At 44.7% G+C, this 17,862-nt stretch overlaps 1 protein-coding gene across 1 annotated transcript in view; it reads right to left on the reverse strand.

The window, feature by feature from the left end:
- The window catches only part of CORO2A (coronin 2A), a 55,598-nt gene that overhangs the window by 12,241 nt on the left and 25,495 nt on the right, over positions 1-17,862 (reverse strand). Inside the window, exons 2-3 of the mRNA XM_032478051.1 lie at positions 15,821-16,021; positions 577-693 (exon numbers count right to left, since the gene is read on the reverse strand). Of these exons, the coding sequence (XP_032333942.1) occupies positions 577-693; positions 15,821-16,021 (318 nt within the window). The remainder of the gene's footprint in view (positions 1-576; positions 694-15,820; positions 16,022-17,862) is intronic.

The raw sequence follows: 17,862 nt of genomic DNA on the forward strand, positions 1-17,862 counted from the left end.
GCTATACCCACTGAGTTTTAGAAGTGGGCATAGAATACATTATAAATAACACCAAACATTGTGGGGGCATGGACTATGACCCTGGCACAGAACAGGGGCTCAGAAAGTTGGTGAGACTGGAGCTTTGGGGACTGTTTTGGTATCCATATTCATTTAGTGCTCCCACTTTTATCCTTTACAATCTCCCCTCCCCACTGTCTATGAGATTAAGTGGCACAATATTTTCTGGCCACAATAAAAATGCTCCTTACAGCATTTTATAGTTGTCTTGAAAGATGGGCTTTCTCACTGGAAAATGAATTTCATTGGATCTTCATTAGATGGTTGGGGGCCATTATGCCCATTATTTTACATAGGGGACTGAGGCGCATAGAGAGGAAGTGTGGTGCCTAAGTCTCATAGGACCCAGAACTTCTCCTCCTCAACCTAACTTACCCCCTCGGCTCACAGTGACCTCACCTAATGAAGGATAAAGAATCAGGAGTGTCCGAGCTGAGTCCAGACACCATTCTGTGTCCCTCTGCCCCAGTCCTGCTCCTCTCAGGAAAGGGAACCACCTCATGCGCTGACACTCACCGTGGCATCTTCGGAACAGGAGGCGATCTCAAAGTCATCAAAAGGGTTCCACTTGATGTCTAAGACGTTCCCTCTGTGCCCGCAGACCTTCGGGTAGTGTGGGTCCAACTTTCCCGTCTGTAAAACAGTACCCAGGAAAGTTGAGGAGGGGAGGGGATTAACTCCACCTTAGCATCTAGAGGGTCACTCGGGCAGCCAGCAATCACTGAGTAGACAGGAGAATGTATGGGGCAGGACTGGGTGTGAATCTAGAATTTACCACTAATCCCTGTGTGATCCTGGGGGAGTCACTTCTCTGAGCCTCAGTGTCCTCTTCAGTAAAATGGAGGCAATAATAGGTATTTCAGAGGGTTCATGTGAGACTCATAGGACATGAGGTACGGGAAGGGTCTGGCACAGTGCCTAGCACACAGTAGGTGTTCAATAAAAGAACATTTCCCTTCATACACTGCTGGTGGGAATGCAAAAATGGTGCAGCCACTGTGGAAAACAGTCTGGCAGCTCCTTAAAAGGTTAAACAGAGTTACTATACGACCTGGTAATTCCACTGCTAGGTATATCTCCAAAAGAAATAAAAATATAGGTCAACAAAAAAGTGTACATCAATGTTCACAGCATCATTATTCATAATAACCAAAAGGTGGAAGCAACCCAAATGTCCATCAGTGGATGAATGAATATATAAAGTGTAGTCTATTCATACAGAGGAATACTGTTCGGCCAACAAAGGGAGTGAAGTACTGATACACGCTACAACATGGGTGAACCTTGAAAACATCTCGCTAAGGAAAGAAGATAGACATAAAAAGCCACATACTGCATGATTCCACTTAGATGATGTACCAGATGCAGTTTCATTGCTCGAGCAAATTAATACATCCCCTGGTACCTAGTATGGAGAACCCTGACTAGTGCATATGAAGAACCCAGAATAGGTAAATTCTTAGAGACTGAAAGCAGACGAGTGGTGGCTTAGGGCTGGGGGAAGAGGGCAATAGGAAGTGACTGCTCGTGGATTTGGAGTTTCTGCTGGGGGTCATGAAATTATTTTCAAATTAGTGGTGATGGTTAAACCACCATGTGAATATTTAAAACCCACTGAATTATACACTTAAATGGTGAATTTTATGGTATGCGAGTTATATTTCAATTAAAAAGAAAGGGCATTTCTTTTCCCTCCTCCTTTTCCTGCTGAGAATTCTGTATAGGTGCTGGGAGGACACACAGGTCTCACAGCCCAGGCTACCCAGCCCTGAAGCTGAGATTCCCCAGGTCATGGGACAGCTACACCAGCTCAGTCACAGAAACCCAGAGCTGGCAGGGACCAACACACTCATTTTACACATCACACTGCATGGCCCTGGCAGTACAGGGACCCTCTGCCTGCCCACGCAGGCACTGCCCACATGCACTGTCCAGCCTCAGGGTCTAAAGTCCACCCACCAGAAGACTCCACCTTTATATCCAAGTGAAGGAGACAGCGGAGAAGGAAACTGGCCAACATCTATCCATACAGCAAATCTTTCGGGAACCTGGGAACAGGCCCTGTGCGAGGTGCTGGGTGAACATAAGACATAGTACTCTACCTCGCAGAATTAACAGTCTCAGGATTTTTAAAAACAAACTTTCAATAAAAATTGTAAAGCAGCATAGAATTAACAACAACAAAAAATAAAACAAGTAAAAATTTAAAAAGAAATAATAAAAAATAAATAAATGAAATTTAAAACAAAAATGAACTTTCAGGAACACAGTGAACCCAGGGAACACCCACAGTATGTCCTCGCCTCACCTCCCCAGCTCTGCAGAGACCATTGTGCTCTTGTGGGACATCCTAGACCATGCGCAATGGAGACTAAGCAAAGACAAGTGAAGGTCTCTGACATTGCTTACTAAGGCTGCGACGCAGGCAGCTGCCATGAGAACAGACATAGGACATCCCTGTTACCTCTGGCAAGCTAGGAGACAGATGATTGAGCCTCTGGTTCATGGGGGTCTAACGCATGCAACTTAGTGGCTCTGCAAACAGGCCATGGTACTGGGCTTCCCTTCGGAAATACTCCGCCCAATTCAGCTCCTGCCCCTTGGGAAAGGGTCTTAGATACCTCATCCTAGACTGGATCCCTTCCTGGAGGGGGAACTCTATCAAGCATGTTGTCTGACAAATTGGAATGTGAATGGTAGATTAAAGTGTTGTTGCAATGTTAAATGTAGTGAATTCGACGATGTACTGTAGTTACATAAGAGAATATTCTTATCTGTAGGAAATATATAAGGCTTAGGGATAGAGGGAAAGATATATGTAAGTTACCCTCAAAGGGTTCAGGAAAAAAATTATACTCTCACATACACATTCAGAGAGAGAGAGAAAATAGAGGAAAGAATCTGAACTTGTGTCATTTGACAGTGATGTGTGAGGATGAGCAAAAGTTCCATTTCTTTCAGATGGTTCTGCCTTCTCCGTGGCTGAAAAAAAATGGGCCCCTGGGCAGAGAAGAGAGCAGTGGGGCACCAGGACCCGGGAAGAACACTGCACCCACGGGCCCAGCCTAGATATCCTGGGACCATTGCTCCAGCCACCAGGCCATTCTGCAGCTTCTTAACATGTGAATAATAATCTCTTCCTCTCAGGATTGTTGTGAGGGTTAAATGACGTATTGTGCATGAAAAACCAAACAGTGATGTCCTATAGTAAGTGCTCATATAAGAGCTTTTATCGTATGTGTGTGTGTGTGTGTGCACGCATGCACATACATGTGTACGTTAAAGCTGAGAAAAAAAGACTGGAAGGAAATGCACCAAATGGTTCTCTCTAGATGGTGGGATAAATGGGTGGTTTTTTATCATCTGTGCATTTAAAAATTTTTTTCTAAACTATCTGCAAAAACTGTGTAAGTTTTGCAATAAAAAGTATTTAAGGGGCAACAAATAAATGAGGAGTTTGGGATTAACATATACACACTACCATATGTAAAACAGATGAACAACAAGGACCTACTGTACAGCACAGGGAACGATATTCAATATCTTGTAAAAACCTGTGATGGAAAAGAATCTGAAAAAGAATACATATATGTTTATGTATAACTGAATCACCTGAAACTAACACAACATTGTAAATCAGCTATACTTCAATAAAAATGGAAATAGAAATAATTTTTTAAGAAAGGGTATTTAAGACAAAACTTCAGACTTCCTGAAAAGACAGGGTCTTTGCAGGATTAGCCAAAAATTTCTTATAAAACTGCAGAGCCTGAAGGGCTCTGAGATCAGGAACAGTAAAAACAGCAAAGTTCTTGAATCTTGCACCTGTGGCAAGCATTACTAATGGATCACAGCATTGTCTCAGTGACCCCAGACTGGAGGATAGACTTGCCCAGGGTCACAGGGAATGTCAGGGACAGAGCTGGCTCCCAAGTGTGAGTCTGTGGTGCACTTACTGTGCTCTGAGGGAGCACCAGCCCTCTGTGAGTCAGTATCCTGCCCTCTTCCTGCACACAGCCCTTCCCTTCTCTTGGATTACTTCCTGGGTGAAAGGGCATGATCAGTGCTGCGTCTTTTGCTGCGGCACACCCAAGTGCTCTCAGAGCCTTGATCTCTGCACTCTGGCCCAGGGCCATGCCCCACTTTCTGCCCTGAGGGTTCCTGGGAAGAGCTGATTGTCAGCTAGCTGGCCTTGGCCTTGGCCGACCGGAGGCAATCTGTCTGGGAGGCCATTCAGACTCCCGCCTCCCAGCCTGGGCTGCTGAGCCACAGACTCGAATGAACCCAAGAGCCAGGCCTGGCTCTGATGGACGCTCCTCCCAGGCCTCTAAGAGCAGAAGCCCCAGCCCCAGACAGCTTCTCCTCCTCCTCAGTGAATACAGGAGGCTGATGCTCCCTGGAGGCCGGCAGGCTCTGTGCCTAAAAGGGTCTGAGCAGAGGACTGATGTTAACAGACATAAGCCAGTCTGAAGGGCTATTGACCCAGCTGCTAAAAGGCCTGTGAGAGCAGGGACATCTATAGTCAGGAGGCCACTTCTGCCTTTTGGCCTATTAGGCCAGCCAGTAGCCAGGGATAGGCCTCTGATGGATAGGGGCGCAAACTCTAAATCAGAGGAGATACACCTGCCTCCTCCTAGACCCCAGGGAACTGTGGCTTGGATGCAGGGAGCTGGCTGATCAGCCTGGAGAGACGCCACCTCCGAGTCTCTGGGGGGATGCCCTGGGGCAGATGGAGTGGACGGGGCTGTAGGACCCAGAGGACAGGGCCAGGTGGGTGGGGGACCTCAGCTGCCGGGATAGGAGAGGCTATGGGGCCATTGTCACGATCTCTAGTGCTCACAGGGAGCTGGCTGTCCCCACAACAGTGTCACAGTTGTGGCCTCAAGCAACCCTCCCCACAGCCCAGGGTGGACATGGGGGGCAGGGGTGGTAGAGGCGGGCAGAAGTGGGCTGCCCAAGAGGTGAGGCAGGCAGGCTGACTCTGGTTTCCTGAGTTTGAATCCCTGCTACAGCACTTACTGCTGTGTGACCTTGGGCAAGTGACCTCAACTCTCTGTGCCTCAGTTTTCTCATCAACAAAATGGCAACAGTAGTAGGACCTCACAGAATGGTACGAGGATTAAATGAGTTCATATACATAAAGTGCTTAAGAAACTCCCTGGTACATGGTAAGCTCTCAGTGAACTCACCAATTTAAGTTCATAAGTGCTAACCACAATTACCCAGTTTTATCGTTGCTCAGTGTTTCAGGGGCCCAGGGATGTACTTAGTGTACAAACTTCCACAGAGGGGCTCCTGTCACTTCCTACAACTGATGGGCAATTGCTCCAGGGGTGCCCTCAGTGAAGAAACTGATGCCTTGATCATATCCTGACTGATGAACTCAAGCAGGAGCTCATATTTATAAGAAACAGGTTTGTAAGTACTTTTCTTTAGGAACGATAATTTATGGAGTCATTTATGTGCCAGGAGCTTTGCTCATGTTATTTGATTTCCCTCCCAACCACCCCAGGAAGTGGTACAAGAATCCCCATGTATAATGCAGAAGGTGGGGACTGGAAGGGTTGATAATCAGAGCCATGAGAACTGGGAATGCCTCCTCTCACTGCCTGGTCTCCCTCTTGCTATCATCACGCAGGCCTTGTACTGAGGACCTATTATGTGCCAGGTCCTACGCTGTGTGCACGTGGTGGCAGGAGATGAAGTACTTATGGTCCCTGCCTTCCAGGAGCCCCCAGTCTGTGGAGGAGGCAGGATGTGGTATATTCAAGGCTTGGAGAGAGAGGCAGAGGCAGAAAAGGGGCCCTGGGGGATCAATCAAAGAAGGTTTCATGGAGGGGGAGGCTTTTGAATTGGGCCTTAGAGAAAGGGAGACTTTGACCAAGGTCAAAGGGAGGCATTTCAAGTCAGAAAGGCTGGGCCATAAGTAGGCTTTAAGGAAGACAGCAGGGAAGGTAGACTGGCGGATGGGACAGCAGAGGGGAGGCCAAACAAGAGGGTGAGGCTGTGGGAGTGGAGATAGTTACCCTGCACAGGCTAGAGCCCATGGAGAGATGGACATGTGGACAGATGAGTCATGTCCTAACTAGAAGGGGCTGGAGGGCTGCCCGGAGGAGAGGGCTGAGCAGAGAGAAAGATGACAAGAGTGTTCTCTAATCGTGCTGCTAAAATGCCAATCACATTCCCAAGAGGATCTAGGGCAGAGCGTCATTCATCAGCTCTCCTCTCATATACACAGATGAGCATGAAGAGGGTTTACTGTAGAACCCCACACCCAGGGCTGGAGGTGGTAAACCGCAGAGGCTACCTGGTAACCCTGCTTGGTCACCTCCAGAGATGGGGAGCTCACTTTCTCCCCAGTGGTTTATTCCACTTTCAGACCTTGCTGACTGTGAGAAAATGCTTCTTACTCAGAGCCTGGTGTAGCCTCCCTGTGGCTTTTCCCGCTCCCCTCACTCTCTGCTTGTGGTTCTAGCTCTGTCCCTTGGGACCCCATAGACACCACCCCCAACTCGACCCCTAGTCCCAGGCCAGCTCCTTGGATATTTGAAGGCAGAAGACTCTTTCCTTGAATATGTCCTTTTCCAGGCTGAACAGACTCTTAGAACTGGAAGAGACTCTCCCCTAAAATAGAAAAATAAAACAGACTAGTCTACACCCTGCATTCCTAGAAGGGGGACCTGAATGCGGAAAGAACAGGTATGTGCTATGGAAGGCTCTGAGGTTCAGCCGTCGGCTGGGATGGGGCCTGAAGGGCTTTGATGAAAAAGGCAGGACTGTGTGTGCAGGTGATGGGGGTCTTGGTAGGCGTTTACACAAGGGAGTGACATGGTCTGACACAGGCTTAAGGAGGGTCTGGCTGGCCTCTAAGAGCACAGCAGTGAAGTGCTCCCCTCCCCTTGCTCCCAGGTACCTGTAGGCCCTGTGTCCATTCAGCCCCTCAAGCCCATGCATCCCTCTGGCCCCGTCCACTGCCAGCGATGCTGCAGGGCCCATCCCCAGGGCTCTGCCTGCTCTTGCTGGCATGCCTCCCGACCTCCACACCTCACAGCAAAGTCCGCCTCCTACCCTGAGGGGCTGGGTCCGCTGTAGGCTGGGCCCCAAGGTCAGGAGCCCAACCAGGCATGTCCCCGGGCTCAGGGCGGGCCTGTCCTCAGGCCTTCCCACTGTGCCTTTGGTCCCTAAACATAGCCCTTGGTTGCCTGGGCGGCAAGCGCCACCCTGCAACAGGCCCACCCTGGGTCACAGCAGGCAAGAGGAAGGGACTGTGAAGTCATTCCCTTTGGCACACTTGACACCACCTGGGCAGCCTGAGCCTTCTGAGAAAACTTCCAGGACATATGGTAAGGCCAGGCACCTTTCAATCCTGTGTTCCAATAAAGAATTAGCTATAGTAAACAATCCTATGGTTACTGGGGGAAGAGGGTGGAAAGGGATAAATTTGGGAGTTTGAGATTTGCAAATGTTAGCCACTATATATAAAAACAGATTTAAAAAAACAAATTTCTTCTGTATAGCACAGGGAACTATATTCAGTATCTTGCAATAACCTTTAATGAAAAAGAATATGAAAACAAATATATATATGTATATGCATGACTGGGACATTGTGCTGTACCAGAAATTGACACATTGCAACTGACTGTACTTCAATTAAAAAATAAAATAAAATTCTGTGTCAATCACGGAATCACTATAAAGAAAAAAAAAAGTTGGTTGAATATTAAAAAAAAAAAAAAAGAGAAGCTCCTTCTTTCAAAAAAATAAGAGACATGTTATAGGTTGAATTGTGTCCCCCTAAATTCATATGTTGAAGTCCTAACCCCCGGTACCTCAGAATGTGATTTTCCATGTAAATAGGGTCATTGCAGATATAATTAGTTAAGATGAAGTCTTACTGGAGTAGAGTGGGCCCCTAATCCAATATGACTGGTGTCCTTATAAAAAGGAGAATTTTGGACAAGATACATGCACTCAAGGGGAACACCATGTGAAGATGAAGGCTGAGGTGGGAGTGACCTTCTACAAGACCAGGAATATCAAAGATTACAGGCAAACCACAAGATATTAGGCGAGAGGCAGGGACCAGTTTTCTGTTGCAGCCCTCAGGAGGAATCAACCTCGCCGACACCTCAGTCTCAGACTTTTAGCTTCCAGAACTGTGAGACAATAAATTTCTGTTTGCTTAAGTCACTCAGTTCATGGTATTTTGTCATGGCAGCCCTAGTAAACTAACACAGCCCATTACACCCGATTGTTCTACCCTAGAGTGTCAGAGGTAATGCAGAGAAGAGACTGAAAGTAATTAAGAAGAGAATGAAAGTTCTTCAGAACTTATTTCACTAATACAGAGATTCAGTTGGGTTAACATTATTTTCTTAAAATACAAAAATTTCTTTTCAAGGTTATGATCATCAGTAATTTCTACCTTCTGGCATATTATATTTTGCAAAGAGAGCCACCATATCCCCTAGTCCACATTGCTTTTCAAGAACCTTTCCTTTTCTCCATTAAGGAGTAAGGCTAATTCCTCCTGGAATCCAGGTGGGCTTGTGATTGACTTGTAAGCAACAGAAGTGATGGTAGAAGTGATGCTACTTGACTTCTGAGGCCATGTTGTAAAAGCTGATGCAGCTGCTGCCTTGGGAGCAAAAATACTTGCACTGAAGCACTGAACCAGCCCCGAGGCTGCCATGTTGTGAGGAAGCACAAACCAGCTCTTTTGGAGAGACCACATGGAGAGGCCCAAGACTGCATGAAGAGAGAGCCAACACCCAGCAAGACTGCAGCTTCTCCAGTCACTCTGCTCTTCTAGCTCCAGCCACCAACTGATTGCAACCACATAAGGGACCCAAGGACAGAATCTCCCACTGACCTTACCTGAATTCCTGAGCATAGAAACTGGGAGAGGTAATAAAATGATAATAAAATGGCTCATTTAAGTGAAAAAAAAATTAGCTAGCTTGTCCCTTCCTTTCTTTACTGACACCTCTTTCTGGTAACTGAGAAGAAGCCAACGTAAACCAGAGCCAAACCTCAGAAGCGCCAGTCAGCTGAGGGAGGGGGTGGGGGAAGCCAAGGCCATGCCCAGGTCTAGGTCCTCACCCTTACTGCTCAGGGTCCTTCAGGAAGTCATCTCTCTGAGCCTCAACATCCTCATCTGTACAATGGGGCAAGACCTCCTACAGAATGGGCTAATAAAGGTACAACATAAGGCCTGTCCCTATGGCTACCTGGAGAAGGGCCTGCAGACCTGTCTGCTCAGGTAAGTGCTGCCCAATGGGATCAGCACTTGTGTCCTTTCCCTGTCTCAGCCTCTCCTTCCTGCTTATCACACTGAATCTGGTTACTTAAGAAAATGTCAGCCAAATGCAGTGCATGGAAATTTCTGGATCCTGATTCAAACAAACCAGATACAAAGAGGCATTTCTGAGGAAATCAAGGGCATTTTCACATATAGGGACCAGGTGGCACAGGAGATATTGTTGATGCTGTGATCCTGGCGTTGTGCTTATGTCAGAAAGTGTTACTATATTTTAGAATTGCAGACTGAACTTTGTGGGGGTAAAATAACAAGCTGTCCAGGATTTGCTTTAAAATACCTCAGGGGTAAAAGGGGATGGATGAAGCAAGAGCGGCAAAGTCTTCAAAATTCTAAACTCTGGGTAAGAAGAGTTCATTGTAGTTTTTATCTGCCTTTGCATTGGAAATTTTTTTGTAATGATAAAAAAGAACTAGAAGTGAGCCCCACTGCTGAAAATGTAGTTTGTAAACAAGTAGCATTGGCATCACCTGGGTGTAGAAATGCCAGATTAAGCAAATGAAAATAAAGGCTTGTCTAGTAGAATTTGAATCTCAGATAAACAGCAAAGACTTTTTTAGAAGCATGTTCCACATAATATTTTACTTATGCTATAAAGCTATTTGTGAAAATAGCTTGGCAGGTTCTTATAAAACTGCACACGTAACTACTTTATGATCCAGCGATGGCACTCCTTGTCAGTTATCCCAGAAAAATGGAATTTACTTATGTTCACACAGACATCTGTACACAAATGTTTACAGCAGCTTCGTTCCTAAGCCCCAAACTGGAAACAGCCCAGATGGCCTTCAACGGCAAATGGTTCAACAAACTGTGTGCACCCACACCACAGAATATGACTCAGCAATAAAAAAGAATTAGCAACTAACTGGTACACCCAACAATCTAAATGGATCTCCAGAGAATTGTACTGAGTGAAAAAAGTCAAGCCCAAAAGGCTACATTCTGTACAGTTCCATTTGTATGACATTCTTAAAATGGCAGAAGTATAGAGATGGAGAGCAGATTAGCGGTAGTCAGGGGTGAAGGAGAAGGTAGGGGTGGAGGGAAGTGGCTACGGCTATAAAAGGTCAACATGGGAGATCTTTGTGATGATAGCAACATTCAGGTCACCAAATCAGAATCTGTGTTGGACACTCAGGTGTGAACTCTGATTAGTGGCTTCCGGCTCTGACTGCCTGGATTCCTAGGTAGCAATGAACATGTGTCCTCCAGCTATTTATGCTGTTTCAAAAAGTCCAAAGAGAATCACAGAGTACCCAGGATCAGGTTGAGCAGGACAGACAGGTGAGTTTCAACCTTCCAGGGGTTTCCCAGTGGACTCAGAGTAGAGCCAGACTCCCGCCCTGGCCTACAAAGCCATCACAGTCCCGGCCCTGCTCCTCTCTCTGACCTCACCTCCGACCATGCTTGCCTATGTGACAATGCACCCGCTTGTTTCTCAAACACACAAAACCCATTCCATGAGGTGGGCCTTTGTATTTGCTATCCAGTCTGCCTGAACACTCTGCCTCTAGAACTTTGAGTGGCTCTCTGTGCAAACGTTGCCTCCCCAGAAAGGCCTTCTCTAATCAATCTATCTAAACTAGGTCCCCTCTTTGCACCCAGGTCACACCCCATCACATCAAACCAATTTATTTTCTTACTATCAGTCATTAGTACCTGTTTATACTGAGTAGTTCATGCTAGCTAGAAATGGAGAGTTCTGAGAGTCTAAGTAATAAAGAGCAGGAAAACACATTAATTAATTCATTAAAAATATAGTTTGCTTGGTGGACAGAATCTTTTAAAAGCACCCAGAGCTCAGGAGAAGCAAGTAGCTGAACAGGCCATCTCTAGGGGTCTTTCCAGCTCTGACCTTCAAGTCTTTCCTTACATCCCATTTTACACTTGTCCCTCCTCAGCTTGAAAAATGTCACCTCTTTCTAGAGTACAGTTTACACTTCTCACCCTGGCGTTCAAGGCCCTTCTCACCTGGCCCCAGTCCACTTCCCAGGATATTTCCCTTCCTGCCCTTCACAGACTGTTCATTTGTTCTGGCCAGACTGCTCTCTGCACTGTTCCGTGAACATTCCACGCACAGTCCCAACTCCACATCTTGGCTTGTGCCCTTCCCTTTAACAAGCATGCCTCTCTATTTATTTGGATGAACAATCACTGGGTAATTTGTTCAATCAGTGAAAATGTATGAGCACCATCTTTGTGGCCACAAGGTGGTATATGGGTAAACAAAGTACTGGTTCTTTTTCTCACTATTCCAAGTACATGAGGAGGTGCTACCAAAAGAACACAAATGACTCTAATTCAAAGAACTCAAGGCACAGTATCCCAAGACAGGAATGGTCTGTGGCATATGTCATAAAAAGGAGAATGCTGTGGACATCTGGGGAACGGATGAAAAGTGGCTATTCATGAACATGGTACATATTTCCTTTTACTAGGTCACCTTCAACATTAGCCTTTCAATGATGCGCTGTAATTTTCTTCTTTTCAGTTTCACTTATTTATTCCTAGGTATTCACTTTTCTTTTATTTTACTGCAAATGCTTACATTTTCCAAGCATTCTTGGTAGGTAAAATTGTGATTCATTTTTGTATTCTGATTTTTTTTATCCAGCCACCTTCCAAACATTCTTATTATTTTTCTAATAATTTGACTATATGTTCTTTTGGGTTTCTATGTAGACAATCACATCTGCAAATAATGTAGTTTTACTTCTTCCTTTTCAATCCTTATACCTTTAACTTATTTTCTTAGTCGTACTGTGCAGGCCAGGAACTTTTATCTTATCGCTGATCTTAAAGGGTTGTTTCTAACATTCCCTCTTTATAAATGATGTTTGCATCATATTAACAAATAGATCAAATATCACCAACATCTCCAATTATGGGACAAGCTGACATCATGTGTCATATGATGTAATGAACTGAGGATACACATCACCTGTTTAATACTCTTGCCAAAAATGTATGACATGAATCTAATCATGAGGAAACAATTTGACAAATCCAAATTTAGGAATGTTTACAAAACAGCTGGACTTTACTGCTTTAAAATGTCAATATCATGAAATAAAGTGGACTAAGAGATATGATAACTAAATAAAATGCATGATCTTGAGTTGGATTCTGGACCAGAAGTGAAATTTCTGTATACTCACATATGGAGAAAAAGATATAAAAAGTAAATTTGGCAGAATGTTAACAACTGGTGAATCTAGGTGAAGGATAATCACTTTATTCAACTATTTTTGCAACTTTTCTGTAGGGTTGAGATTCTTTCAATAAAAAGTTTTAAAAACTTTGTCTCTTTGTCTCTTATATGTTATATTTATATGTTCCTATAACTTCCCCTTTCCTAGTTTGCAAAGAATTTTTATCAGTAGTGGGTACTGCACTCTATAAAATGCTTTTTATGCATTTATGGAGATGACCACATGGGTTTTCTCCCTTCATGTGCTAACATAGTGATCTATATTTATAGATTTACTAATATTAAATCACTCAGTTTCTGGAATAAATCCAATGTGGTCAGAATATATCTTTTTTCAATCCGCTACTAAATTTGATTTGCTAATAATTTTGCATTCATCTTCTTGAGTGATACTGGCCTGTAATTTTTCTTTCTTGATCTATTCCTATCTGGTTTTGTAATCAAGGTTATACTGGCCTCAGAACAAGCAGGGGAGCAGCCCCTCTTTTCCTAGTCTTTGGAGGTGTTGGTAAAAGATTAGAAGAATCAGTTCCTTGAAAGTTTCATAAAAATTGCCCATAAAACCACATGGACTCGGGGAGGGTATAGCTTAGTGGTAGAGTGTATACCTAGCATGCACAAGGTCCTGGGTTCAATCCCCAGCACCTTCATTAAAACAAACAAATAAACAAATAAATTACTTCCCCTCTAGGGAAAATAAAGACAAACCAACCAAACAAAAAACAAACCACATGGGCCAAGTGTCATCGTTTTGTGTGTTTGTGTGAAATATAATATACTAAAAAAATGCATAAAATGTAAATGTTCAGCTTAATGAATTGTTAAAAAATAAATTTAACCATATAACTACCATCTTCCCAGGTCAACATATGAACCATTACCAGTACAGAGGAGACTCCCCTCTATGGAACACTTTCCAATCATAACTCCCTCCCTCCCTCCCTCCCCCAGGGGGTAACTATTATCCTGGTTTTCTTGATAATCCCCTGCTTGCTTTTCTTTAAGATTTTTCTACTTATGCATCCCTTAAAATATAATGTAATTTAGTCTGTTTTTAACTTTAGGTAAATAGAACGAGACTGTGATTTATTTGGTTTCTTTCCTCGACATTGTCTTTATGATTCATCCATGTCATGGTATATGCCTATACTTTGACTTTTCATAACTGTGTATATTCAACATTATGGATATACCATAATTTATTTATTCAATTCTTGGACATTTAGGTTTTTGCAGTTTTGTGATAACATGAACAATGCTCCCATGCAGACTCTTGTGTTTGTGTTCTGACACATCTAAGCACACAGTTTTGCGTAGTAAATACATAAGAGTGGAATCTCTGAGTCACTGTCTGTGTATTTTCCTCTTTAATAGAAACTGTCACACTTCGTTCCAAAACACGTGTGCCAGTTTACCCTGCCACCAGAAGACTGAGAGTTTACAGTGCTCCATATCCTCATCATTACTTACTATTACTAGATTTTTACATTTTTGTCAAGCTGGTGAGTTGCAGTGGTATCTCATTGTGGTTTACTAACAAGGTTGAGCATTTTTTCAAATGTTTAGTAACCATTTGGATTTTCTCTGCTGTGAGAAAGCTGTTCAGTTTTGTCCCCCCTAGTTCATTTTATACATTCAGGAAATGAGCTCTTTGTCACGTTCACTGTGCAAATATCCTTTCTCACTTATGGCTTGCCTTTTCCTTCTGCTGTTTTCTTTAAGAGAAATTTTTATTACTCAATTTTGAAAACAGTTACAGGACTATTCAGGCTTTGTATTTCTACTTGAATTGGTATTGACAAATTATATATATATATATCAGGAATCTGTCCATATTGCCAACATTTTCAAATACATTGTCATAAAATTGCTCCTATTTTTTGAAGTTCTACTGATACTGCCTTTGTTGTTGTTGTTGTTCTTGGTGCTGTTTGTACCTTCTCTCTTTAATTTCTGACCATCTCTCCAGAGGCTTGTCTATGTCTTTTCTAAGAACCAACTTTAGGCTCTCTTGATCCTCTTTAATCGATCATTGATTCTCTTTCACTGATTTCTACTCTTTATTACCTCCTTCCTCAAACTTTCTTTGGGTTTACTCTGTTGTTCTTTTTCTAACTTCTTAGAGTGAATGTTGAGTCATTATTTCTCAGCCTAACATAAGCATCTATGCTATGAACTTCCCTTGAGGCACCACCTTCTCTGTATCCTGTAAGTTTTGTGATGTATTTCACTATCATTCATTTCCAAGTATTTTTAAATTTCTATTTTGATTTCTTCTTTAATCTAGAAGTTATTTAGAAAGGTGTTTCTAAATTTCAAAATGAATGGGCATTTAAAATTTATCTTTTGTTACTGATTTCTAGCTCAACTGCACTGGGATCAGAAAACCTGATCTATGAGAGTCCAATCTGTATTTACGATTTGAACTTCTAAAGCCCTTTGGGGCTCTAAGTCTGTTGTTTGTCTAAGTCTGACGCTTACTCATGGATGTTTACATGCTTGGTGTTCTCAGCTTACGAATTTCCCTGATCTTAATCTGTGGGAATCCTGTCCACATTGGGAATGCTTCTCTCTGGAGGAACTCTGTATCTGCTTCTGCGGCAAGCCAGAGGCACTCTCAAGTCCAGATCCCTCGAGCCCCTTCAGAGATTCTGCCTCAAGGCAGAGACTCAGGATCCTGAAAAGACCTGCTATCAAGTTAATCTATGTGAAACTGCCATTTGGGGTCAAAAACTGTTAAATATCAGCAACTGCATACGGCCCAACTTATTCTGTCCACCTTTGTCACAGGACAAGCCTGTTCTTCCTGTTCACTTGCTGCTAACCTTTTCTACTTAGATTTTGGCTCAGGTTTTTTCCCTTTCTTGGGAAGAGGAGGTAGTTTTTCGAGACTTCCTCAACGTCTAGTTAGCCCAGCAGTGCGTTAAGAATTAAATGTTATGCAGGAGTGAAATGCTTTGCAGTGGGGTGGAGGGGAGGTCCCAGGAGTCCTAGATGACTGCTAGAAGCCAAAATCCCGGGAGAGGTATACTTTACCAATGAGGAAACTAAGACTCAAGGGAGTGAAATGACTTATTTGTGGTCACTCGTGACACGGCTGGCAACAGGCAGGGCTAGGTCTTGAACCCACATATGGGACGGAAACCAAAGCTCTCTCTACCTTCCCTCTGTCCTGCGCTGCCTCCAGAGAGCTGTTTGGACCTGGGCTTAGCAGGCATCCTTACCTGGTGCAAAGGGATGACGAGGAAGGCCCCCCCACCAGCACACTCAGTCACGACCGCAATGAAGTGGGGGTTCACAGCGCAGAAGTGGTTGTCGTGGACGCTGCGGGTGATGGGCACTGAGTCGTAGCAGTTCTCCTTGCTGGCTGGTTTGCCAAAGACGTGGCGGAACTTGGAGCTCCGGTACTGGGGGTGCCATGACATCTGCCGGAGACAAATGGGACAGAGGAGGTGTGAGGCTCGTTGCAGGACACAGCAGGGCACGTGGAGTCTCACCTTGAGAATACATAAGAGGGTGTGACCAGGACAACGCTCATTTCTACAAGGATAGTAATGTGCTATAAAGGGCTCCCAGGTGAACAGGCTATAATTGTGGCTACTTCTATGGACCTGGTGAGATGATGGATAGTTACTGCTGAACTGTTTGCTTTTCATCCCTTCCAGTGTGAACATAAAAAGGCAGAAAAACCACAGAGGGAACTCACCCTATTCTCTCCCTATCCAGCACCTCACCCAACAGCCCAGCCACCCTGCCCCACTCAGCCTAGTTAAGTGGGTAACAATATGTCTTCTGGAACCAGTCTCCCTGGGCTCCAGTTCCAGCTCTGCCTCTTGCTAGCTGGATGGCCAAATGACTTAACTTCTGAAGCCTCAAGTTTCCTTATCTGTAAAATGGGGACAAAGAAAATATCTGTCTCATAGACTTGTTGTAAGGATTAAATTAGATGATACATTAAGATCTCTCACTCAACAGCAATAATTACAACCACTATTATCATCCAGGCATCTTGACCTTCCCTTGCTCTTCATCCAGCCTTGTATTTGTTCACTCAGTATTTACTAAGCACCACCATGTGACTAAGTCCTGTGCCAGGCACTGGGGGTTTGGAGAGAACAAGGCTAAGCCCAGCCTTACAGGGGCCAAGAGTCCTATGAGTGAGGCCACCAGTGAGTCTGGGCCACTGGGACCCAGTGTACCATAGGTAATAATGGAGGTTTGTACATGGCAGTCAGGGAGGGCTTCCCAGAGGAAGTGACATGTAAGCTGTGAGTTGAAGGATGAGTAGGAGCTGGCCATGGAAGCTGGACAAGGGTGAGCTGGAGGGAAGGTGTCTGGGCAGATGGAACAGCTTGAGCAAAGGCCCCGAGATAGAAGCCAACATGAAATGTTTGGGGAACTACATGTGGATTGGTAAGATTAGCAAGGAGATGCTAAAAAGAAAAAAAAAAATTCACACATATAACATGTAGACTGGATGGTGTGAATGAAGAGAATACAAGCTGGAGGGGTGAGCAGGGCTAGATCATGAATGGCTTGTAAGAGGGTCTGGGACTCAATGCCAAACATATGACACCATGTGGCCTCCTCTCTCCCCACTGCTGCTCCGTTCAAACTCCTGCCCCTCAGTCTCACTGACCCACTGGGCCCTCCTATCCACGTTCCCTGTGCAGCCAGAGGGATTGTTCTGGACACTGAGTCTGACTGTATTCCTCCCACCAAGGCCCCCACCTTAGACCACCCTTTGATGCACCCCATTCACTGATGTCCTACAGGATCAAGGCCAGACTCGGTTTGGGTCCCACCCCATATTCCAAGATTTACTTTTTCTTGCTCATCTTCTAAATGGTAACTTCCAGATGAAGACCACCACCCAGCTTCCCTTGCAACTGCTCCTGCATTTACAGTCCTCTGGGCCTTCACCCTTGCCTTTCCCTCTGCTTAGCTTGCTCTTCCCAGCCCCCTATTGCCCATACCCATCTCTACAAGTCCAAATCCTCCCCTTCCCCAGCTCCCAGGCGCCCTCCTCCAGCGCTGACCTGGAGTAGCGGACCTCTTGCTCTCCTCTGTCTCTCCTCCTTGACTTTTGGCCCTTGACACTGTCTGTCCTGATTTGCAGTTTGGTGTCAGGTCTCCTCTACCAGATTGCACATATGTCAGAGAAAGGCCTGGGGCTGCCCCAGGAATGCCTGGCACAGTGCTTTGCCTACGCCAGGCCTGAGGCTCTTCTTTGGGCTCAGTTCAAAGGCACAAGATTAGGCTGCTG

The sequence above is a fragment of the Camelus ferus genome, chromosome 4 (assembly GCF_009834535.1).
Source record: "Camelus ferus isolate YT-003-E chromosome 4, BCGSAC_Cfer_1.0, whole genome shotgun sequence".
Lineage (NCBI taxonomy): Eukaryota > Metazoa > Chordata > Mammalia > Artiodactyla > Camelidae > Camelus > Camelus ferus.